Source organism: Diabrotica undecimpunctata, chromosome 6 (genome assembly GCF_040954645.1).
Source record: "Diabrotica undecimpunctata isolate CICGRU chromosome 6, icDiaUnde3, whole genome shotgun sequence".
NCBI classification, from domain to species: Eukaryota; Metazoa; Arthropoda; class Insecta; order Coleoptera; family Chrysomelidae; genus Diabrotica; species Diabrotica undecimpunctata.
The window spans coordinates 127,515,624-127,543,500 of NC_092808.1; the positions used below are offsets into that span (position 1 = coordinate 127,515,624).

Consider the following 27,877-nt stretch of genomic DNA (forward strand, 5'->3'; position numbering starts at 1 on the left):
CCTTTTTTTCTCTTTCCTATCTCATAGCCAAAACCAACCTCCTTGCATTCAAAAATTGACCAATAAAAATCATCCACCTCTGTGACGTATATCGTTACCAACCAACTCTCTCTATAAAACGTCATTCGGGTAATTCCAGAAAACAACCTTCTTTAATTATTCTAACTAAATCTATCTGCTTTACAAATATTTCTTACTAATAGCTACAAACGATACCTGTTTCTCAATTCAATGTCTTTTGTTAATAAACTTTTACCGATATAATCTTTCGGGGAGAAAAACCACCGCAAATCCCGGTCTATTGTTTCAACACTTTCTATATACACTTTTATTCCGGGTAAATCCATTCCACAATAAACGACTTATTTAAATTTCTTATCGATAATATTTGAAAGTCTTCTCTCTGAGGCCTAATGAACAATTCTTCGAACAACTTAAAATACATATTTTGTCTTATACAGGATGTTTGAAAATTTATATGCCCGTGTCTTTATGAAATATCAATAATTTTAATTTTTATTTAAGTAATAAAATTTGTATATCGGTTTTTTATTGCTTATGGACATTCAAAAGTACAACAATATATATTCGTTTAAATATACTACTCTGAATTTTCTTCTAGGGAAGATGTCATTTAAATCAGCTGACACAGTTATCAATCAAAATGACGTAGTCAACTGTTTGAATATACCACTCTGAATTTTTTTCCAGCAAAGTTGTTTTTATTCAAATTAGTTAACACAACAGTTATACATCGAAATGACGTATACTAATGATTGAAACAAACGTACCATTGGATTTTAAACGTTTACAATTTTCCGTGCTCTTGGCTTCAACAATGACAATAAACAAATCACAAAACCAATCATTGGAAGCTTGCGGAATTAACTTAGAGTTTTTATGTTTCGCGCATGGCAATTATTCGCGTGTCTGAGAAAACCGTCACCGTTATATACTTATTTACCGCAAAAAAAAATAAAAATATTGTTATTAGAAATCACTAAATTGATTTAAGTTTTTTGATGCATAATATGTTTCATTGTTTTTTTTGTTGTATTTTCTGTTAATTGTTTAGACACATTAATAAATTCTAAGGCGGTAAGGAGCTCGCCGGATCCGCTAGTAATTAATAAAAGGTATTCACATTTGCACATTAGATTCCATCCAGAGCCCAATCTAGTAATCGTTTTTATAATTTCCTGAAAAAGACTGTTATCAATGTAGACATTTCTCTATGCCTGTCGTAACAAATTTACTGTAGTTACAATAGATTTTGAATGACTGGTTGGGTTGAAGTTATTATTATGAGAAACTCTTGAAACTCTATGTTTTAAAACAGCATATTAATTAACGAAAAATAAACATATACAATGCAAAAATTACGTTTGAATAGCTGCTTTGTGCAAATTGTCAACTGAGCTATTTATTAGCCATTCCGTAGAATTTTCAAAGCCAACTTCATACAATTGTAATATTAAATCTCCAATGAAAAGCTTTTATACAGAAAAATGTGACGTTAAAATTAAAATAGTTGAGTATCAAAGCTTGACCAGTTCGCTTGGATTTTTTCTTGTGCGAATATAATATATAATCATCCGCAAAACATACTCTTCTTGTTAAAAGATACCCATATTCCTACACTTTCATCATTTCACCAATTTAACACATTCAAGTCCGCCACCGCCTCTTCGGTGTTCACCCGACTTCCGCAAAAACGCCGCGACCTTCCGAGAGGCGTTTGTGTATGCACCTAATATAAATCGTCTATTAATTTTTAATGATTTGAGGTACACATTTGATAGTAGTCCATCTGCCACGTGTTGGGTTTGGTTTTTGATTGTTTATAGTATGTACTTATTTAAGCTGCTTTTTGTTCGATTGGTAAATCTGGGTGTATTTATGATTATTTATTAATTATTTATTATACTAATTAATTATTTTATACACTTATATATGTATAAATAAAAGATATATAATATAAATAAAGATCTTATATACTAAAACGCTAAGCCCTTTTCTTGTCCACCACTTTACTCAAAAACCATATTAGATAATTAAAATATTTTTTCGGAATATTATTAGTATTACTTATGAGATTGTCAAGATTAAACTTTTGGTACAAAAATTCACTTCCGGTTTTGAGATGACCGGAAGTAAGTTAAAATTTACTTTAAGTTTTAGACCCCACAATGTATATATGGATCGAAAGGTCTCGTCGAGACGAATCTAAATATGTACTTCCGGTTGCGATCCGACACCGGAAGTAACCCGAAACGCGCATAAAACGTCAAGATAGAGCAATTCTGACACCGGATTCGTGATCAGCATGCAAAATTAACTGCTAAATGATATCCATGTCGACATTTGATGAACTAAAAATTGCATTCCGGTTTTGAGGTTGATTTCCGGTTTCGTTTTTATTAGTCAAATCAATAGAGAATTCAACGTAGAGTTCAAAAATGTAAGTTCACGAAATTATCATTTATAGTTTTTGAGTTATTGATAAAAATATTTTTACTTCCGGTCATTGTATATATTGTATATTTTTCTCGCAAAATAAAAATTTCATTTAAAAAACTCGATGTCGAGTATATAGTCCGCTAGTATATATTATATTAACAATCATTTCATAGTGTACAAAACAAATGACGTTGACCGCCCGACAGGCGTTGATCAGCACACAGAGTGCGCTGATAACAAAGACCTTTAAAAATGATAAAATATGATTCTAAAAAACACCGTAAACTAACAGATGCTGAATTATTAGCTGCTTTGGAAGAATCGGACAACGAGATAAACCCCTGACAGGAGAAAGCGATAATGAGTCCGAAGAAGACTTAATTTTACAACCTCCACAAATTCCCGGTTGTTCATCTACGCCTACAGTTTCCTGTGGTTGTTCATCAACCTTACAGTTTCCTCAGACATGAAGAATATTGCACAAAACGATTGGAGTTTTACTGAAATTTCAAATCAAAGTTTGCCGTTTACTAAGGTAGCAGGTATTTTGGTTGACGTAAATTCCACAAACCCTTTTGATTACTTCCAACTTCTAGTGACAGGTGATTTTTTTAACGTGTTGTGTGAGAAGGCTAACAAACATGCCATCAAATTAATTCCCAAAGCTTAGAAAGTAAACCAAGAATAACGTCATGGTATGATGTCAATGTAACGGAAATGAAAAGATTTCTAGGTATGCTTTTTCATATGAGGACTATCAAATTAAACCCAATGAATGACTATTGGAAAAAAAAATTATCTGTTTAACCTACAGTGTTTTTCGTCATTTATGAGCCGAAATCGGTTCTTATTGATTTTGAGAAGCTTGCAGTTTGAGGACACAACACTAGAGCCACGAACTCAATTGGGAAAAATAATGCCATTGATAAATTATTATAATAATAGAATGATACAAATATATTATCCCAACAGGGAATTCTGTATCGACGAACCGATGGTTTTGTTGAGGGGCCGTTTAAAATTTCGGTAATATATTAAAGAAAAGAGGCAAAAATTCGACATTAAACTTTATATGTTATGTGAAGCGAGTGGTACTGCCCTCAATATAGTGATTTATATTGGCTCAGCAGATCCTGTATTATTCGGGTTAAACCATACAGAAAAGTTGATTTAAATGGCCATTATCTGTTTATGGATAATTTTTACAATAGTCTAAAGCTTGCTGTGGAGTTACTGAGAAAAACTTATGTGACAGGAACCTTACGGTTAAACGGGAAAGGAAATCCAGAAGTAGTCAGAAAGACAAAACTAAAAAAGGTAAATTGGTGGTTCAACACAATTTACAAGAAATTTGCATAATTAAATGGAGAGATCGTCGTGAAATAATGGCGATTTTGTGTGAATTTAATGCACGTATGAAAACCCTGATGAATCGGCGGCGTGGTCAAGAAAAAGAAATGCCTGTATTGATACATAAATATAATGAGTTTATGGCAGGAGTTGACCATTGCGATCAGATGATGTGATAATATTCCTGTGAGTACAAGACACTCATTTGGTATAAAAAGCTGACTGTCCATATATTACAAATATTGATGATCACATCACATTATTTTTACAAGAAAGGTAATCCTGACAATAAAATCACCTTTTATGATTACCGATTATGTATGTATGTCCAAGTTAATTGGACTTACACCACCAGAACCAGAACCATTACGAAAAATTAAGATAACACATCTTCCTGAGCTTTGTACCAAAAGTGAAGGAGAAAATAAAAAAGTTACAAGGAGACTGACACCGTCACCGGTTTGCTGCCAGGAAAAAAAGAGTTGACTCAATTTATTACTATTCATTATGTCGTGATCAACCTGGGCTGTGTTTATCTTCATGTTTTCGTGAATTCCATTCTAAAATATAGTTTTGGTTACTTTTCTTTAGTTTTAGTTTCTTCTGTATATAAAAAAAGTATATTTTTGACTGAACGCAGCACGGGCGGTCCCCTGCACTCAATTAGCAATTAGTTTGCCCTGCGCCTTCACCGCAACTAAGGCGGTCGTGTGTTTTTTGAAAAAAATGTACCAAAATTTGAACTTAGTCTAGTACCCACCAGCTAAAATAAACATTACAACACTATTTAAAAAAAACATGCGGCCATCTGGACTTTGTCACTAATGAATTGCGGAGTTAAATGTGTTAAGAGTTCTTCTAGATAAATTTTTAACAACGGTACGTATATATACAGTGCGTGAGTTAATTATTGAAACATAAAGATATAGTAACAAAATTTTGGTTATTTATAATTATTAGATAGACCAGATAAATATAAGTTTAAAATTTTATATTTTGGTGTATCTTGACCATATATGGTGCAGCATAGGATAAAAAGAGCAATAATTTATGGCTGGGAAAAGCTGCAGAAAGAAAAAAATTTAATATTTCTTCTTGTACAAAACGTGATATTGTTACAGGGTTGCTTTTATCTAATTGCTGGTATGAAATTAAATAGGATTTTGATAAGATCTGATCACTTAGAACATCAATCATTAAATGAGCGATATATCTTCTTGACGAATCAGTGCTTTCGTCAACACACACATAGAAGTAATTATCACTAATATTAGTTTTTATATTATCTATTACTGACGACTACAACGAGTTGACATTGTTTCTCTTTATAGTTCTTTTACTTGAAATACTCAATTTGCAATATTTTTCTAAAAAAGAAGTTAAGGTTCCATTGGATAAGAGACTAATGCATGGCACAAGTCTTTCTTTCTTTCGAACTTGACCAAAAAGACTAAGAAACCGAAGTTTGATATTTTTCTCTAGATATAGTTTGGTCTTTTCTGGCTAAATGTGACGCAGTTCTGACATTTTTGTCTGTCTATCTAAAATTTCTTGTCCCACGCAACCTGTAATAGATTTTTAATATAAATAACTGCAGTTAAAATCGATTTCTTTATAATAGTGGATATTCCATTCAAATAACTGCAAGTTTTATTAACGTAAATCTATGCAATCATTAAAATACTTTAAATAACATATCAGGAATAAAAAAGTATTAAATATTTAGTACTATAATATTTAAATATCCCAGTATCGACACAAGTTATTTTCGGCATTTTAAAATTACAATAGTTAACAAATTAAACGAGCTCGACTGACGATGCTTAAGTTTTCACTTTCAAAACACCCTTGTAGTACGGGGTTATAATCGGTTACTTGCTACAACAATACTAAAAATATTAGGTAGTATCTATAGGAAGACGCTAGGGATAACTACAGGAAAATTTTAAATGAAGAGCTGACAAGAATTGACGAAAATTTAAGTATAGAAGAACACTGGACCAAATGCAAGGAAGCTATCCATACAGCGGCTAAAGGCTTTATAAAACCTAACCAGGCTAAAATAAACGAAGGTTGGTTTTACAAAGAATATAGATCCATTAACCAACAGAAAAATGAAGCATATAAGAGACTTTAGCAGCGCAGGACGAGATTAAACCTGGAAGACTGTAAAAATCTTAGACGAGAAGTCGAGAAGACGTTTAGAAGGAAAAAGAAAGAGCCATACGAAAACGCTCTAAACGAGATTGTTAATCACCACAATAGAAAAGACTCGCGAAAATTCTACCAGAAGATAAACAGCTACAGAAAAGCATTCAAACCCAGAATAACAGCATGTAAAGACAAATATGGTTCTATAATTAGTGACAAAGAACAGATACTAAACAGGTGGGCGAATCATTTTGAAGAACTGCTTAGCGACAGTCGTGAAGAAGACCAAATAGAAATTACTTTGCCTAAAATGGATGAAAACGCTCAAGAGCCGCCCCCCACCGAAGAAGAAATTAGAGAAGCCATTTCAAAACTGAAAAATAACAAAGCCCACGGTTTGGACAATCTTCCTGCCGAACTCTTTAAAAATGGTGGTGACACCCTTTTTAAACACATGCATAAATTAGTAACCGAAATCTGGCAACGGAAGGAAACGCCCGCGGACTGGAAATAAGGTGTAATGCACCCTCTTCAAGAAAAGGGAGATATGATGGTGTGTGATAATTATAGAGACATCACCTTAATTAACGTGGCATATAAAGTATTATCCAACGTATCATACAGAAGATTGATTCCCTATGCTGAACAAATAGTTGGGAACTACCGGTGCGGTTTCTGACCCAATTAATCAACAACGGATCAAATCTTGACAGTCAGGCAGATTCTTGAGAAAACGCTTGAGTTCGGAGTCGACACCCACCACATATTCATGGATTTCAAAGCCGCATACGACTCAGTCAACAGACAAAAACTTCTACAGCCTATGGTGGAATTTCAAATGCCGCTTCATCTTGTTCAACTAACAGAACTTACACTTACAGGCGTATAGAGTGTAGTTAGAATACAAAACGACTTTTCAAGACCCTTCCATTGTAAAAATGGACTGAGACAGGGAGATGGACTGTCGTGTCTCTTATTTAACCCTGCACTGGAAAAAGTAATTCAAGAGTGTCATATTAATACAAATGACATCATCTTTAATAAATCTGTATAAGTGGTCGGATATACAGATGACATAGACATTATTGCTAAGTCCACAGAATCTCTGATCGAAGCGTTTCGATCACTCAGGGCGTCTGCGTTATGGGATTAAAAATAAACGCACAGAAAACCAAGTATATGTATTGTACTAGATCAGGTAACCAGATACCTAGACTATTAATTGATGATCTGGAACTGGAAGGTGTGGACACCTTCGTCTACCTGGGCTCGCTACTGACCAAAGACAACAATATCAGCGAAGAAATTAAAAAAAGAATAGTGCTTGCCAATTAGTGCTATTATGGCTCGAGGAAACAGATGGCCCCAAAACTACCCAGAAAAATTAAAGTAACCATATATAAAACACTAATAAGGCCATTGTTAACAAACGGGTCAGAAACGTGGTCACTTACACAGAACGACCAAGAATTGCTTAAACGCTTCGAAAGAAAAATTCTAAGGAAAATATATGAAGGAGTCCAAGAAGAGGGTTTGTGGCGTAGGCGCTACAACTTTGAGTTATACAGAGGTTTTGGGAAACCTGACGTTGTAAAATGTATTAAATTAGCACGCCTTTGATGGATAGGACATGTAATTTAGTATAGAACATGTAATCTATTTCGATAATACATTCCTTTGGAAAGACAGAATACGATAGACCAACTTTCATTTTCGCCCTAAAGATTGCTTCGTAGGGAGACTGTTTTATTCCTGCATGAAAGGCCCTGTTATTATTAATTGAATAAATTAAATAAATATTAGCCTATCATGAATGTCACGCTTAGCCCTTTCGGCACTTCCTTGGGACTTGCTATGCTGAGGCTTTCCATGAACAATTTTTAAATCCCGGCCACATATTTTTCAGTTCATTTATTACTGCGTTAACGAACTCACGACCATTATCCGATTAGAGTATTGAAGGTGCTCCAAAAATGCAGAAAATTTTTATCAAATGTGTAACTACTTCATCTGCCTTCTTCCAAATTTAAAGATCTTAATTGCACGAATTTTGTAAGGTGATCCTGATATACAAAGATGAAACGAAATGGTCCATCAGGTTTGGATAGCATGTCGATCAAACTTGACACAGACTATTCATTTTAGAAAATATCATAGGTTTTACAATAAGGCCTTTTTTTTAACTGAATTTTTACTGACAGGGTATTGTCAGGGGACTGAGTGGTACCATTTCTTGTGTTATATTTTTATATCTATCATTTAAAAAATTTAACATTCTTGTTCTTCCCCCATTACCAATACTTAATGTGCTTCATACAGAATATCAAATAATTCCTCTTTTTTACGTAATATAAAAATTTCTTCTTACCTTCTTGCAAAGGAACAATAAGTTTGAAATCATTTTCCACATTCACTACATCGTATTTGGCTAAACGTCAATATGACAACGCTGTTTTCTTAGCTTGCCGTTTTGCTTCTTTCACTTGATTATCATTAAATCATATTTTTCACGAAATAAATAAGCACTGTTTTCATCACTTTTTGTGGAAATAATTTTATTAAGATTCTCGTAAAACCGGTCTTTAAATTCATTGGACATATTAAATACTTAAATTTTCACTTTCAAATAACAATACTTCTTGCATGAATGCCACTTGATTACGCATCAAAACAATGCGGACTTTAACTTGTGTTAATGTCAAGATTAGCCAGTTAATGTCCGATTGAAGGCTGAAGATCATTTATCTTTGGATATTAACCAACTAGACTGGTGAATCTCGATATTAACTATGTAATATTGAGATTAATCTGATTTTGGACGTTAGCTATAACATATACTTTTCAGCTTTTCATCTAAAATCTTATTCATTTTACATCATTCAATGGTAACTACGCTACTGCCAAGTCTTAGAAATGCGATTTCATACCCTTCTTAAATTACGATTATTTTTGATAGCCCTATTATTGAAATTACATTTTCGTACTAATGTTAATTGCGAGTTGTTTAATTGGTTCTATACGAATCTAGTGAATCATATAAACTTACTATCTACGATATAGTTGGAAATTCATTATGTTACAAATGTAATAGTATTGGAAAATCTACATGCCATTTCGGGAACTATAATAGGCGAAAAACTTTCTGAACTACAATTATAACGCCCTTAAAATTGGGGGTTTCTGTAGCAGTTAGATCTGGTAGATAATACGGAATGGGAAAAAGATTTAGGGATGAGCACAATATAAATTTATTCGAGTATAAATGCTGCTTGTTTCGTTATCAAATAATTGGAGTTCATATATTATATAGAAACTTTTATGGCCATCTAAGAATAAATAGAAATTTCTGAATTAATGTTGTCTTAGAGTGGTATAAATTTACTAGATTAGAGGAAACTAAACTACTGGACAAAATACTTATTTCTGACTGTAACGGTAACAATACTGAAATAAATTTAAAACATGTATTAAGTAATTTAACATCGATTAATTATCATGTCTCTTTAACTCACTTGTACTGGTTTTTTTTTAATTCTACAAAAACATGAAATTTTATAATATTTCAAAAACATTTGTATCAACTCTGATTACATAGCCCAATAAAAGAAAATATCTTCCTACAAACCTTTTCTTTGTATAAGCTCTAGTTTTCGAGATATAACATACTCATCAAATACTTAAATATTCTTACATTTCTGTATATTATATTCCACCATTATAATTGCAATATATTTATAAACAAACTTACAAATTCTAAGACCAATGCATACTAAACTCTAATTTCACTATTTGGGAGAGTGAGTCATCGTTTGAAGGCGTAGAAGTGGGGAAAGACGTATGAAAATCCAGTGGCGTTCACTCACTTTTATTTCAACGTTAATTATATTATATTGTTTAAATATTATTGTTCAAAATAGGCCACAATATATTTATCTGGTTTTTACTGAAGTTTCAATCTCTATATCCAAAGACCGTTTTCAAAGATATAAATTATAGTTATATTTATTTTATTTGTTTATTATTATATATTTATATATTCTTATATTATTTTCTTTTTTTTTTCTTAACTTTAAAAACGGTCTCTGTAATAGAGATCGAAACGTCAGTAAAATAAACATGTAAATAGATGTATTGTGGCTTATTACCATCATTCTCCCTAAAAATACGGAATGCCACAAGCAAAAAGCCACAAAAAAAATAAATATTGCTATCATTTGTATATTTGAAAACGATCTCTTTATATAGAGATCGAAACGTCAGTAAATTAAACCTATGAATAAATATTTTGTGGCTTATTCTCTACTGTCTCCTAAAAATACAAAATGCCAAAAACAAAAAGCTATAAAAAACAAGTAATTTTGCAGAAAGCTTACTGATGCCACCCGATTGCCGCGGAAGTTACGCTAAAACGTCTTTTGACGTGACTCGCCCTTAAAGAGTTACACAATGAAATGTTTTTAAAACAAATTTTAAGACAGTTTCCACACCACCCGAGAGGTATGTCTTGTGGCGCGTTACTTTTTTTTAAATGGGTGTTCGCCAAGAGCCATATTTTCCCATTAAATAAAATAAACAAAACACTTAAACAGTATAAAACAAAACAAAATAAAATCCTATAAAACAAAATAAAATTCTATAAAAACAAAATAAAAATAATTTTGGATGTAACAAAACATTGTTCTATTCTAACACAAACACTATACACACTTACTATGTTCTCGTTTTTTTTTTGTTTTTGGTTTTTTTATGCTGATGTTCCTACTAAACTATGAGAAAATATTATTCGCTGTCTAAATCTGAAGTTGCAGTGCTGCTATCGCTGTCATTATCTTCACCTGGTGTAATTATAATTGGCTCTAGTAAAACTTCGACATTAGTGTCAAGTTCCCACATACGATATTCTTCTTTAATTATGTGGCCTATACATTTAGCCCATTTCTCTATAGTTACATGGAGGATTGCTTGAATCAAAAGTTCCTTAACTTCGTTTGATTTGAACGTTTTGTTATTGCGTGCTACTTCTCCTTTCACTTGCGCCCAGATAAGTTTAATGGGATTAAGTTCGCAATGATAAGGTGGTAGACGCAGAACTTTAACACCATAATCTTTTGCAGTTTCATCCACAACATATTTAAGATATTCACTTTTCCTTAACCGTGCAATGTCAAGTAGTTGAATTTTGAGCATTAATTCTTCGTATGCAATCCCCTTTTCTGTAAGCCATTCTTGAATTCTCCCTTTCCGCCATGCCGTCGTCGGTAATTGTTCTAGTCTGCGGCTATGATATGGCGCATTGTCCATAACAACCACAGACCCAGATTCCAATTTTGGTAAGATTCTCTTAAACCAGCGCTCAAATACTTCAGAAGTCATTTCTTCATGATAATCACCTGTTTTTTTCGACTCAAATTGAAGCAAACCATCATCAAGGAACCCTGTATCACTTCCTATATGGGTGATGATTAAACGCCGTCCCTTTCCTGATGGAGCCTTTAATCCTGTAGACCAGCCTTCTATAAATGCTTCGCGTTTACTATTTACATTTAAATCTTGCCAAACTTTTCCAACTGTATGACCTTCGTTAATCCAGGTTTCATCCAAATAATATATTTTGCATCCAGTGCTGCGAATTTTTCGTATTTCTTCTAAATATTTTCTTCTCCACAGAATAATTTCATTTTTTTCTAATAGCATATTTTTTCTGTTGCGTTTTACGTATCAAAAGTTCATTTAGTGCATGGTCCTGATTAAGACCCTACGAGATATCTTGGGTAAAGAGTCATCATTTTCGAGCTCTTGAGAAATTTTTTTCAGTGTTGGAATTTCACTCCGAAAATAAAATGAATGAATTTTTCGACGTATAATATTCCTTGTTTCGTCATCCAAAACAATGCTTTTCCTACCTCCAGTTTTACCTTTTTCTTGCTTTTTATTTTCCGATGTAGTTTTAAGTATACATTCAGCTAACAGGATAAATACAGCTAACGGATACTTTTGTTAAACTGCTACAAATGTCGACCGCTTGGCTAACGTTTAATGCCATTTTTCTGCCGACAATTCCTTCATAAACGTTTCGTATCATTACTTTCTCTTCGGACGTTACCATTTTCCGTCTCTTTTGCGGCTTTTCATTCTTGGAATCAACATCAGAATTTTGCTGTCTTCTCTTGTAACAACTCGGTTTTTCGTCCATTGTATTTCAATAATCTGGATATATACTATATATACAATAATTTCAAAGAATATAACTAAATATTTACTATAAAACGACAAACTATAACACTCTTATTATCAATAACACGTTTTATCAATACTACAATACAGTATTGATAAAACAGTATTGACAACAATAAGTTTACAAACTTATCACATAAAATATACTCACAAAAACACATGCACTATTTACCCATAGAAACACCAATGTTTTCTTCGTTCATTTCTTCGGCAAAAAATAATAAAAACTAGTTTTACTGCATGTCTGGATCCGAATTGTAAAACCGAGTTCCCTCGCTAATTCCAACATTGCCAAACGATTGAAAAATAATGTTTTAAAATATCGATTTTTATTTTATAAATTTAAATACGTAACGAAACGGAACATATAAATAAAATTTATTTTATTACAATTTTGTGCTTAATTTTTACTATTGAAAAAATCATGTTTTTTGGTATTTTTATGACGGTAATAATCGCTGCGTGGAAGAATACAGGTTTTGTATGACCATAATTACTACTTGTGGACAAGATTTGGCTACACTGTACGACAACTTCTGGTCAAGTCTACTATAGAGAAGCACAAATAAATATACTACTTTATATATTCTGTAATTTCTTATGAGGAAACGCAAATTGCAATCGAGAAAACAGGCAGTTTTCGAGGGCCGCTGTGTACATTTAAATTTGAGGATATTCGGCGTTTAAACTATGAAATCACTCTTCTGAATTGAGGGTTTCTACTATAGTTACTTCTAATTGAATCCGTCATTTTAAAAAAGGGCCACCTACACTTTTTTAAATTTCACAGGAGAAGTAAAAAACTTCTTATCCTCATTACTTTTAAGAACTTAAGTGTTTTTATGTACTTTTTGGTTTTATGATTTATTATACAAACCGAGGAATATTATAAAAAGATATTTTTCAATTGTAAAAGACCTAGAAACCGATTTTTTTTGTAAAAGAGATGACCCGTTTTCAAAATGAACAGGTAATAAAAATAAAAATAGTCAATATAATATGAATATTGTTTATTAGAAACATTAAACTGCTACTACTGCTAAACTGCTAGGAGATCAAGAAAAATCCTTGGCTCTACATGTAGTGTGCAAAACTCGTCTTGAAAACTTGCGACAGTGGACTAAGCTTGAGCAGATACACATTCCAATATTAAGCAGTCTACCTACGTTACCAGAAGATAATGTAGAAACGTTATCTGACGAACTACATACTAATAGATTGGAGGAAGACGACAGTGATTTTAAAGGGGATTTAACGCATCCTCAGCGCTGTACTTAGGAAGAACTAAGCGATGTTATCAGAGATTTGAACCTTCCAAAGGATTCTTTCGAGTTGCTTGCCTTTGTATTATCTTCCCCTGGACATGATCGCAGTGAAAAAAGATTGACGTATATATATATATATATATGTCAGTAGACCACATCTCTCTTTTAGATTTGTTTTTACAACTGAGGGCACCTTCCTGAGTAATTGATAAGGACACCGATAAACAATCCAATTCTTCTTTTGTAAGCGGAGTCCATTGTTTTGGATTATTAGGCGTTTTTTATTCCAGTAGTCAAAATATCTATCTGTTACTTTATTTGTGTAACAACAAATTATGTCTTTTATTTCTGTTATTATAAATAAATAAAATCTTTCTATAAATGTATTGGTACTATTACTATACTGAGTAATACCAAGACAAGCATCACCTATGTTTTTCAGAATCCTTGTTGGAAGGAAAGGGACGACAAAACCATTGAATTCCGGACTTTGCGGTTAATTTAGGGGCTACCTCATCTATGTCACATTCATTTACTCCTTCTGGTTCCTGGTCCGTATCCTCTCCACTTTAACATTTTATATTGTCTTCTGTTTCTGACCATACGTCCCTAAGATCCTCATCATTTGTGTTTTCTGCAACTTCATCGTAATACATTTTCGAGTCATCTGATTTATCATTCCAATTTTAAATAAGCTCGTATTGCATTAACGGTTTTTTTTCAGTCAAACTTGTTCATATTTTGAACACAAAATGGATAAACTTGTGCAATTAAAATATATATTAAACAAAATTTATTACTGGGATTCCTAAGGTACCTCGCTTATGCATTCAAGGGATAATTCTTAAAATTTACAATTTACAATCTACTAAGATGATACTAGAATAATTTATCCTGAAGAAATAAAAACACATAAAATAGAAATATATATATATATATATAAATATAAATTATATATATATATATATATATATATATATATATATATATATATATATATATATATATATATATATATATATATATATATATATATATTCGGTTTTTTTATAATGTCTTACGACGTTGTCCGACTCCCAAACGCCACTGTATTCTGTCTTGAGTTAGGTTTTCGTCCAGATTTCGAGCGCTAATTGCTTTGCTAACTCCCAGGTTCCAGCTCTGTGGTGGTCTTCCTCGTTTCCTCTTCTCTGGGGGTTGCCACATCATCGTTTTTTTAGGCAATCTTTCGTCCCCCATTCGGCTCACATGCCCATACCATATGAGCTGTTTTCTCTCAATATCCTCAACTATAGTGCCCTCTATACCCATTTGTTGTTTTATCACTTCATTCCGTATTCTGTCGGCTCTTGATATTCTCATCGATCTTCTGATGGCATCCATTTCCGTGGCTTCGACCTTTTTCTTATATTTTTCGGTTATTCTCCATGTCTCAGCTCCATAAAGTAGGCTAGTTTTAACCATTGTCTCATAGATGTTCCATTTTCTTTTCTTTGATATTTCTTTACTCCATAGAATTCCGTTCAAACATGCTATAGCTCTTCGTGCTTGTACAACTCGATGTTCTATTTCTCGTTCGTCTTTTCCACTACGATCGAAGATGACGCCCAGGTATTTATATTCGTTGCAGGGATTTATTTTTTGATTGTCATCGATATCGACTTGTTCTGCTTCAGCTCCAATTGAGAGGTATTTTGTCTTTTCTAAATTGATATTTAATCCTCATTTCTGGTATTCTTCAATTAGTTTTCTAAGCATGTATTCCATGTTATCTTTGTCATTTGAGATCACCACCTGATCATCTGCAAACTGTAAAGTATATATGTAATCCTGATCGTTCAATTGTATACCCATTCCTTTGACTTTCCTTTTCCATTGTTTCAGAGCTGCAGAGATATAAATCTTAAATAGAGTCGGAGAGATACAACATCCTTGTCTGAGACCCTTGATAACTGCAAATTTTTCAGCTAAGAGGTTTCCGAATTTCATTTGGGAGTTTGAACCACAATATAGATCTTTGAGAGCACTAACCAATGTTTGATGTATGTTTGATGTGCCCAGGACTTCCCATAGTTTATTTAGCGGGACTGTGTCATATGCCTTCTCAAGATCTACAAAAGTCATATGTAACTCTCTATTTGTCACAATTTTCTTTTCTATAATTTGTTTAAGACAGAAGATGAACGACCTGCTCTAAATCCTCCTTGTTCTTCGTCTTCAGACGATTGATAATCTACAAGATAATCTACAATAAAAAAGAAATATACAAGAATATATTATCATAAATGGCTAATTAATAAAACACAAGAAAATCAACACAACTATTTACAACAAGCATTGACTTATTTTAAAACAAAAGTAATAAAAGCCAAAACCCAAAGTTTGGAAGACAAATAAAGGAACTGGACACATAAATTAGAGTGCGAAAATCCAGAGAATTATAAAGATTCATAAAAAATCTGAGAACAAACAAATGGAAAGAAGTGGTGATAAGCTACAAAACAATATTTAAATAGGAACAACATTCCGAGCCGAAGAAAAACCGGCCAAGCTTGAGCGGGACTCCAAGTAGAGGTAATGGATTTTGACAAGAGCTATGAGTGATGCCCATGCAGTACTCAAGTTTACGTGTTATTTACAAGGTTATAGCTCTTATCAAAATCCATTACCTATACTCCATCGTACCCTGACGGCTGTTAAAATCGAAGTCCCTGATGTCAACATTCGAACCTCCACAATGCAAGCTGCTGTTTCTTCTGCAATTCCGCTTTAATCTGTGCCTTCTAAGAATTGCAAGGCAAAACAGACGTTGATAAAGATGTTAAGAGAGACATGGGAAATCTAAAAATTGCATTCCACAACATATCTCCTCAACTAAGCAAAATTCTTAGCGAATTTGTTTCTAGTACTCGTACAGAGCATATCGAAATAAAAAGAAAAAGACAGTTAAGATTTGATTTCACGTACAGGGAGCTTGCGCATCTGTTTATACGTATTTCGGCTCAATAGGCCTCATCAGAACGGCTTTCGCAAACGCTCTGAACGTGAAATAAATCTCTTCTGTCTTAGGAAGCAACTCTAACATGGCGTCGTATAGACGCAATGTAGCGACATTTGATAATAAAATCGTAAGCTAATTTTCGAAACCAAATTCAAGAATTCCGCTTTAATCTGTGCCTTTTAAGAATTGCAAGGCAAAACAGACGTTGATAAAGATGTTAAGAGAGACATGGGGAGTCTAAAAATTGCATTCCACAACATATTTCCTCAACCAAGCAAAATTCTTAGTGAATTGGTTTCTAGTACTCGTTCTGATGAGGCCTATTGAGCCGAAATACGTATAAACGGATGCGCAAGCTCCCTGTACGTGAAATTAAATCCTAACTGTCTTTTCTTTTTAGAATCCAAAATGTTTAGATTATTAATGTTAGAAACGTAAGAAGATCTTGTTCGCTTTTGACGATATACGGGGTGAAACGAGAATGCTACAACGTTAAATTAAGATTTTTGATAGCTTGTCAACACGTATATTTTAAATTACTTAAAATGTTTTACACATATTGTAAATAATTTTAATAATACTGCAGTCATGTATAATTTTACCCTAAATGTAAATGCTATTAATATTAAATTTAAGTTAATAATATTCCGAATTGACCAGACTGGATTTAAGCCCCAGCATAAAACAGTTTTTATGCACGTAATCAACTCGATATTAATTATGCCGGCCTAGACCACTCGAAATTAGTTTAGGAAACTCAATATGACGAACCCTTTTAGGGCTCAGGGCACAAGAGCAGATTGATTAGCATTGCATTGTTGTACCGAATTAGACTCGGAAGTTAAATTATAGATGCTGGAAAGCAAAGCAATATACAATGCTCTCCCAACAATTACGTAGAAGCAGTGAAACTATTCAGAGGTAGCTTATTATATATATATATATATATATATATATATATATATATATATATATATATATATATATACATATATATGTAGTAGAGTTTAAAAAATATTTTATATCTCCCAATATAAAGATGCTTATTTATTAAATGTAAATTAACAATATATTCCTTAAATAAAGTAATAAGTAAATGTGTTCAAAGTTGTGTCGTGGTGTAAACACTGGCCAGTGGCAGTTCAGCAGTAATTATCTAGTAGGATCTTCTGGCCAGTTTTTCTTAAGTCTTGTTTCCTCCCTCTGATAGTTAGACAGTTCACGTACTAATTAGTTTTTATAGTGTAACGTCCTAGTTTTGTACTTTTCTGCTTTTTATTAAATATCATCAATAATGAATGGGATTTTTAAATCATATATCGTCGCCTTAAATGGAAAACTTCGTATATCACAAAAACCAAACTTTACAGGAGAGAGTAAAAACTGATTAGCCACGTTGAAATAGAATGCTTGATAAAATTTCTTCAAACACTAAAGTAATCATATTACATTTAGCATAAATATACTAAAATTTTATGTGTAAATTGTTATTATCACTTTTAACCAGTGAAATACGAGGTTACGAGGTTATTATTGGATCAGATATTCATTTGATAGAGATATGTGTATTATAAATATGTATAAATGTGTATCAAAATTAAAGAATTCAAACCCAGAATAATATCCTGTAAAGATAGAGACAGTTCTATAATTAGTAACAAAGAACAAATACTAAACAGATGGGCGGACCATTTTGAAGAACTGCTTAGCGGCAACCACGAAGATGGCGAGATTGAGGATGTTTCAAATGAATGAAGATGATCGGCAACCACACCCCACCGAAGAAGAAATTAGAGAAGCCATCGCAACACTGAAAAATAATAAAGCTCCCGGTTCGGATAATCTCCCTGCTGAACTTTTTAAAAATGGCGGCGACCCCTCATGAAACACATGCATAAACTGATAACTGCAATCTGGAAACAGAAAGAAACACCCACAGACTGGAAGTTAGGTGTACTATGTCCTATACACAAAAAGGGAGACATAATGGTGTGTGATAATTATAGAGGCATAACTCTACTCAATATGGCATATAAAGTGTTGTCCAACGTATTGTACAAAAGACTCCTCTCCTACGCCGAACAAATAGTGGGAGGATATCAGTGCGGTTTCCGTCCTAATAAATCAACAACGGACCAGATATTTACAGTAAGGCAGATCCTTGAAAAAACCCTAGAGTTCGGCGTCGACACCCACCACATATTTGTTGACTTCAAAGCCGCATACGACTCCGTTAATAGAAATAAACTTCTACTTTCTATGGTAGAATTTCGCATTCCGTTTGATCTTATCCGGTTAACTGAACTTACACTCACAGGTGCAGAGAGCATGGTAAAAATCCAAAACGATATCTCAAGACCCTTCCATTGCAAAAATGGACTAAGACAGGGTGATGGACTATCGTGTCTCTTATTTAACCTGGCATTAGAAAAAATAATTCGAGAGTTGCAGATTACTACGAATGGTACTATCTTTAACAAATCAGTACAAATTGTCGGATACGCAGATGACATAGACATCATAGGTAGGTCCACAGAATCTCTGACTGAAGCATTTCGGTCGTTCAGAGCATCTGCACACAGAATGGGTTTAAATATAAATATAAACCGAGCTTAGTTGAGCCCTCCTTAGCTTCCTCTGAGTTTTACTTATCTCGTAGAGTTCAAAGCCATCTCATGTGAAGACCTTCCCGACAACTAGCTCTCAGTGTGCACATGATACTTAAGAAACTTTTCTATTAACTTTTACTATTAAGAAAACTTTTTTATTTAAGAAAGATATTTCATCTGCATTAGGCTAAAATTAGCACTATTGCTTTTTTTACTCCAGAACACACTTTGATTGTGACTTCTCTAATCGCGTTTAAATAAAAGTCTTCCCTTTTTTTGTACTTCTACATAATAAAGATATTTAAATAGGTTAAATTTTTTATTAAAATAATAATAAGTATATCACCAAAGATAGGAACATTAAATTTTTATTACAATAGTCTCTGTAATGTTCTGAAATATTTTCGTATTTTGCTGGCCATATTACAACTAAAACTTAAGCAACCTAGTTCGTTTTATTGCAAAACTAATTTAGATTTGTTTGAAAATAGTTTGGAAACTTTTATTATATAAATTTTAAAGTTTAAGGAAAACAAAATTACTGCAGGGAAAATGAAACTATAGAAGTGTGTAATTAAGATTCACATAATGATAAAATATTGATAAAAAACCACTATGAATAGTTGTTTATTTTACAGCAAAAACAATTATTACCCACCAGTGAAATGCAGAAGTGACAATTTTACTTTATACTTACAATAAATCAAGCATTACAGATAAAAAGGTTAATTATTATTTTGAAAAATTAAACTTTTCGCTATATATTTTGTTGCATGGATAAGCAGAAATGATCTTTCATGCGAATAATTTTAAAAAGGTTTAAACGCTTTTTTTATTGGTTTGTAAGGGTGGTTGAATGTTTTTGATTATATCATTTATTTCTACTAGAAATAATGTTGGAGTGAAGATAGAGTCTTGGGGTATACAATAATTTCCAAACTATAAATATTTGAAAAATATTTATTTTCACTTAAAAAGATCTGTTGTTTAGAAAGTTTTGAATGAAAACAAGGCAGTGACCTTGAATATTCTATTTACAAAGTTGTCTCAAAATGTTCTACTTTCAAGTTTTATTAAATTTTGAGTTTGTAGCAAGAGCTTTCCAAGTCAAAAATGTTGTCTGTGGTTGACCGATATTTTCTAACTCTTTTCTACTCATAGATTAGGAAGTTGGAATTTTCTTAAACCCATAAGAGCCTGAGGTAAACAATATTTTCTTGGTATTTGCATGCTGTAGATGTCAGAGATATGAATAAGTATGATTCTGGGTCATATTGCCCTTGACCAAATAACTGGCCGTTGGTAAAGTAGTTAAATTTTTTTAATGCGTTTAAGATATACGTTATGGCTAAAACAGAGAGATGTTTCAGAAATGCTTAAGGAATACCATCAGTTCCAAAACTAGAATCCTTCGATTTAAGAACAAATTTGTTTATCTCTTGAAAATAAATAGGATGGTTTAAAGAATTATTTTGTACTACAAACGAACGAATGGTGTTTTGTTCGGCGAATTCTTTGGCTTTAAGAATAGTGGCGGTATACTGATGATTCGTTACGTGGCCTTGATAGATTCTGCTAATAATGTTTGTAATAGACATCAGTGCTCGTGTTATAAAATTAATATTTTCTTTTAAAGCTTTTTGTAGCGGTTAAAGACTGATTTACTCTCACGAATTGCTGTAGCACAACATTCATTCCACCACGGTACAGGACATCGGACGTTAACAGATTTACCAATAAATTTCTGGGCAGCATTAAAGATAAGTTGATTAACCTGGTTTAACCCAAAAAATTAAATTGTTTATTTAAAATTTAAAAAATTTTTTGCATTTTGAAATAATGTTTACTTGTGCCATCTTATTTATTGTTAACGAACGTGCTCAAAGATATTTTAAATTTTAACATGCATTTTATTAAATGTACAGTTTTATCAACAATAATGTTATTTTAGTATTTAATTTTATTTATGTGTATAATCTTTTAATTTCTGTAAGTATTGTAAATCTAAGTGTACGTCAGTGTTTTGAAATGTTTGTTTTTTACAGTTACTCCCGATGAAGCCATCAAATAAATGGCGAAATATTGAGCTTTAGAAAAAACAAAGATTTTTTTATTTAATATAGACCACATACCCGATATTTCCAACATATTTATAAATTGTTTTTTGGTCGAAATAATCACGTTAAATATTTTATATATATATATATATATATATATATATATATATATATATATATATATATAATTTACAATAAAGTAGCAAAAGTACAGAGACAAGATTATAAAAGTCGGTTTTACCAAAAATTAAAATAAGAACCAAACCGCACTTGGTTCACAAGAAGCTACTCGCACAGCTTTTATTTAATTATTGAATGTTGTAATTAATATTTGTTAATGAAAAGATATGAAAGTTAATGAAAATTCTAAAAAGTTCTATTGATGAAATAGTTGTTCCTTAGAGGAATTTTTTGCATCGGTGGTTAGCTTTAACCACCGATCAGGAAAATGTTGTCGAAGATAGATCGTGAATTACTCTACTTTTGAATATAATTGGAGGTAATATTAATAGTAAGACCACTTACAGTAACTCTAGATGAGCTTGCCTCTTAAATCGCACTGAATCTAAACTGAATTTCATCAAATATACAAATGTATATTTGATCTACTTGGGCGTTAGATCAAACTACTTGAGATACAATACAAGTGTATATATGAACTTATAGATAAATTCTCAGAGAAAGAAATACGTCCAAACTCTTAGACGACGCAACTAAAACTCATTCTAATCTCTTAGACTATCCAACGTAAAGTAATTCTGTCTTTCTCAAATTGGACAAACTATCCCCTAGAATAGAATCATTCCTACTTAAAGAATTCTTTCTTAACAAGACACAACTTATTTTCATTTTCGGGACAAACATATGAACATAACGGTATTTTTTAAAAAGGGAAGCAAACGGGCAAATAACTGTACAATATTGAGGGAAAGGTTGTCTTTGAAGTCAAGTCGCTGCTTCCTTAACTCAACTGTCACAAGTCGAATAAAGGTAGCTATTTGTAAGTTAAAACAAATTTAATACTCTCTTCCCAGCGCTATGAAAAAGGGCCTAAATATTCTTGGTTTGGTCTAAATCTGCATGTTTCGGTACTTCTTTTAAGAAATAAAAACGCTGAAAGATATACAAAGAATTTCTATAAAGAGACAAAATTCTAAAGTACCGTTACATGCTCATAAAAGACTATATCGGCAAGATTTTTGGATACAACCATTAGCATAGCTGCAGTAATTGCAAAGAGTCTTTAAAATTAATCTTAAAGTAATATATAATAATTAGTAAAAACTAATCTACTTATAAAAAAAATGTTACAAGATCATACACTGATTTGTTAAATGAGGCAATTAAAAGTGATATATTAACTGGACCCTCAATGTGTAAATTGTACAATGTGGATAATAACTCTTTGGATGATCCCATGTGTTTGGTACATTCAAAATATATATATATATATATATATATATATATATATATATATATATATATATATATATATATATATATATATTTATATATATAAAGGTAAAAGATATCGGCATAGCTCGCAATAAAAAGAGAAAAATATAATAAAATATGTGTATAAGATGGAAGGCAACCGTATATACGTATTTCTGACTATTGGTCGTCTTCAGTACGGTGCAGCCAAGTTAGAAAAGGAGCATATTAACTTGGGAAAGGATCACTACAGGAGCAATGCGACCAATTTGTGGCAATAATGTTAGAAGACTCTGAGGTTATCAGAGCAACAACCAACACATCCACGGAGGAAGCTAAGCTACCTGAGGAAAGAAATGCCAAACGTTTAGAACGTTTCAAACAACAAGAAAAAGGATAATGCGAGTTAATAGTGAAATAAAGGTAAAAGATATCGGCATAGCTCGCAATAAAAAGAAAAAAATATAATAAAATATGTGTATAAGATGGAAGGCAACCGTATATACGTATTTCTGACTATTGGTTAGAAGTAGTAGCTTAGCTTCCTCCGTGGATGTGTTGGTTGTTGCTCTGGAAACCTCAGAGTCTTCTAACATTATTGCCACAAATTGGTCGCATTGCTCCTGTAGTGATCCTTTCCCAAGTTAATATGCTCCTTTTCTAACTTGGCTGCACCGTACTGAAGACGACCAATAGTCAGAAATACGTATATACGGTTGCCTTCCATCTTATACACATATATTATATTTTTCTCTTTTTATTGCGAGCTATGCCGATATCTTTTACCTTTATTTTACTATTAACTCGCAATATCCTTTTTCTTATATATATATATATATATATATATATATATATATATATATATATATATATATATATATATACAAAACTCAAATATTTGGGTGTGCAGCGGAAGATAGGACAAAGAAGTACTCTTTTTAGTTAACCAAGCTTTCGCAAATCTTTATTTGCATCATCAGGGTGCTACAATAAACAAAATTAGTACAAAATACAGAAAAGAATTATTTTGCATCTTACACTAATTGAGGTTAGTTGTCGTGATTTTTATTAAATGAAATGTGCAACTCATTTGATCCCTACAAATGATGGCGAAAACTATCCAAAATTGTTTTTAAAAAAACGTTCTTTAACAAATACATATTTAAAACACTTTAAAACACATATACAAGAACACTCAAATAAAATTATGTTAAAATAATTACAGAACATGTCATAATATAAAATTTAGGTTATAAACATTCTTATCAGAAACAAAAGAATTGGTTGTGAATTCGTTACTGCCAACTTAAAACGATAGAACGTTAGATCTTAATGATAACAATGTAAAGGTAATAGTATACCTGATAGACGCTGAACTTCTTGAAACAGAAAAGGTAAAAAGACTTATATTAGAAGAAGTAGGAGAGGTACTGTATATCTCATATATAATGAAACTTATATTGTTGATGATGAATTGTCTGTGTTAGTAGATTCGTGTTTATCCAAAGTTAATAATAATGAATATAGGTTGCTTAAATTATTGGTATCTGTCTTTTTGTTAATAGTTTCTTTTTCTTGAAAAATGAAAGCCATCTCGAGAAACAATCTTTTTAAATAATTGCTCTCCGTGGATAGGATTTTTACATTTGGAAAATCGAAAGAGTGCCCTGTTGTGTTAGCATGTGTGGCTAGAGAACATCTATCAGGGTGTAACCTAATGTCACTCTTGTGAAGAGTCAAGCGGCTAGAAACTTTTTGGGAGGTGTGACCTATATAAGAACCTTCACAGCCCAAACAATTAAGTTTGTAGACAACATCACTTTTATCTAAGTTTGGTACTTTATCTTTCAATGACTTGTACAAAGATCCCACAACTAGAGTGCTTTTATAAGCAATTTTTACATTTGGTAGGTATTGAGCAAAAATTCTGGTCAATTTGGGAGAGACGTCCTTAATAAATGGAAGTGATACAAAAGATATATTAGGAATATTGTTAGTCAGTGAGTGGGAATCAGAGCTTTAAACCCTCCCCAAAATACAGGTGCTATGAAAGTTAGCTCTTTTTAAAAACAATTTTGGATAGTTTTCGCCATCATTTGTAGGGATCAAATGAGTTGCACATTTCATTTAATAAACATCACGACAACTAACCTCAATTAGTGTAAGATGCAAAATAATTCTTTTCTGTATTTTGTACTAATTTTGTTCATTGTAGCACCCTGATGATGCAAATAAAGATTTGCGAAAGCTTGGTTAACTAAAAAGAGTACTTCTTTGTCCTATCTTCCGCTGCACACCCAAATATTTGAGTTTTGTATTCTATTTGATCAGCGTTGATGACAAGCGTTTATCGCTTTTTCACTATATATATATATATATATATATATATATATATATATATATATATATATATATATATATATAAATAATTTATTTTAATAAAATGTAAATAATATATTTTTGTGGCTTTGATTAACTGGATCTATTTATAATAATAATAATAATAGCATAAATATAGCCAAGTATTCAAAAGTAACGTATGGTCCTAAAGTTTTGGGAAAAATATCAAAAGCATAATAACTCTGACCACAGTAATCTTATATTTTTATTAAATTATTCAACAATGTAACTTAACTATCCATATTATAAATCAAAATTCAAATGACAGACAAGGGACCATTATTTTCGATTTGCCTAATAATTCCCCTGACAAGTTGCATCATCCTTTGGACGACCTCGGCGTCAATTTCTCTAATTTTTGTATATATGCGGCGTCTTAACTGTTCCTGATTTTGTGCTTCCCATCCGTTATTATAGACTTTCATTGCTCAGAACTCTTCAATTGGACGAGCCTGAGGTAGGTTGGGGGAATTGTCTGCTTTCGGTACAAAGGTAATATTGTTAGTTTCGTACCAGTCCCTTGTGATCCTCGCGTAATGACATGAAGCAAGATCTGGCCAAAAGACTATTTGATCATTTGCATGATGTGTGTTCATAAACTGAAGCAATTTAGAGAGACATATTTGAATATAAATATTTGCGTTTAAGGCTTTGCCTCGAACAACACCAATGTAGGGCTGTGAGATAAAGCCAGCCTCAGAAATTGCACACCATACTAAAATTTTGTCCTCAAATTTTTTCTTACTTTTGAATTTTATTTCATCAGGTACATTTTCGTAATCGTTCGTGTAAAACCCATCGTTACCCTTCATTTCAGAGTTGGACAAAGTAAAATATTTTTCGTCGTTCATCACGATTAACTCGTTGACGAAATGCACTCGCCTTAACGGGCGGCAACATCTCGGAATTCTCTCTAATTGATCCTCTGTGTATTTTGGAGCTTTCCTTCTTTTCCAGTAGATAATATTGTTACTCGATAGGGTCCTGTATACTGTAGTCTTTCCAACATAAAATCTTCTGGCCAGTTTTCGCTGTGAGACCCCAATTTTGTTCTTAGCTGGTTCAATCAGTCTTGCCTCTCTTATATGGTTCAAAATCCGCGGTAGGCCACTTTTACGCAAGTTAACACATGGTATCCCTTCTTCACATTCTCGGATTGTGCGATAAATTGTCGCTTTGCTTATGTTTTGATCTCGATAAATATTAACAATATCTCGTTTCGACATTCGCCCTACCATATTATAAACACCTCGACGAATCAATTTTATAAGACATTTTGTAGAGCACAAACCAAAATATTCTGCTTTGTTTATTAAATATCAATAACTGATGACATTTCAATTCCATGGCCTTCTTTGTTAAATGCATTTTGCTTCTCAATCAGACCAGGTGAAATTTTTCCCAAAACTTTAGGACCATACGTTATAAATCCATTTATTAAACTAACAAAAATATCGACTAAAATTTGTGTTAGTTTATACAGATTAAAATCTTGTATTCATACCTAAAAACTTCTTTATGTCCGTTAAAACTTTTAACTTAAATACAAACTAAAATAACGCATACCCTAATTGGAAATTATTGCCTTAGTCTCATTTTCAATTTCCTCTAAATTGGCAAAGAGTCACCGCCTTCCCTTGAAACTTCTCTCTTAACAAGAGCAAATTAAACAACTTTAGTAATGTGCCGATAGTCAAATTGGGACCTAATCGATTCTCTGATCTATTTCAGGTTCTGTGTACAGCAACCACCCTCAGCCCAGATTCATCTCTAGGGGAAATACCTTTAAAGTTGTAACGGGCGATACGGTTGTCCTCCCGTGCGAGATACAGAATTTAGGTAAGTTTAATTTTATCTGTTTTGTTTGCCAACATTTTTTGACTCGGATCCTTTGTCAGCAATATAAATGGATTTTAGACAAGTGTAAACACTAGTGAACTGTTTGTCTTGGATAATAGAAAAAATACAACAGTTTATGCTATTCCAAATATTTTTAAATGACTGTTGAGTTCATACGAGTGCGTAAAGAAGTTCGGCTTCAGACTTATTCAATTGGTCACAGATCGTAGAAATAATAATCGTACTGTATACTACCAACTTAGTTAAAAGAAATACACTGCAACTATGTTTCATACTATTAAATGAGTGAATATGTTTCTGAAACGATTATAATATAGATTAATTTGTCAAAAAATGATAAAATTAAAAATGAAGTTAATAAAGATCCAGGTATGGCACAAGTTGATGACAAAAAGAAGGAGTGTACATAGAAACACAAAATATATATTTTTCTATACAGTGTGTCAATTTTAAAACTTACAATGGTCTATATCTCACGAACAAAAGCGGATATTGAAAAATGCTTGAAACCATTTCCAGGATAGTAAGGGGGAACTAAAATGACATAAAAGAGAACTCACCCCATCAACCCCCTAGGCCCTATCCACCACAACCAAAAAAGTTTAAAGTGCAAATCTCTACTTCTACTTGTGATACATCATTGAAAAGACTATAAAAAATGCTATCCAATGGTATAAATAATAATTATACAGGATGAAGCAATAATTGTAAAACTTTGGCTTAAATGGAAAATTTAATGAGGTTATATTAATAAAAAAATTATCGGATTCCAATGCTTTCTCGGCTAGGATGTTTACTTTTTTAATATGGATGATCCCACAATGAGCTTCAACCCAAACAAACTTAACTATTTTTCCTTCCTTGTACAGTTATTTAAAATTAGTTAATATATTTTCTTCTTCTTTTTATATAGACATGACTGTCTGTTTTTCAATATGCCTCCAGTAAGTTATCGTTCCATCGTTTTCGTGGTCTTCCTACTGATCGTCTTCTTATTGGGAAACCATCCCTTGTCGTCTTTACTACTCTATTTGTTGTCATTTAGCTTATATGATC

General features: G+C 32.3%; 1 protein-coding gene across 1 annotated transcript in view; it reads left to right on the forward strand.

The window, feature by feature from the left end:
* Positions 1-2,926: 2,926 nt before the first annotated feature.
* LOC140444610 (opioid-binding protein/cell adhesion molecule-like) overlaps positions 2,927-27,877 on the forward strand; it is a 729,647-nt gene continuing 704,696 nt past the window's right edge. Inside the window, exons 1-3 of the mRNA XM_072536370.1 lie at positions 2,927-3,002; positions 13,247-13,465; positions 26,693-26,800. Of these exons, the coding sequence (XP_072392471.1) occupies positions 2,927-3,002; positions 13,247-13,465; positions 26,693-26,800 (403 nt within the window). The remainder of the gene's footprint in view (positions 3,003-13,246; positions 13,466-26,692; positions 26,801-27,877) is intronic.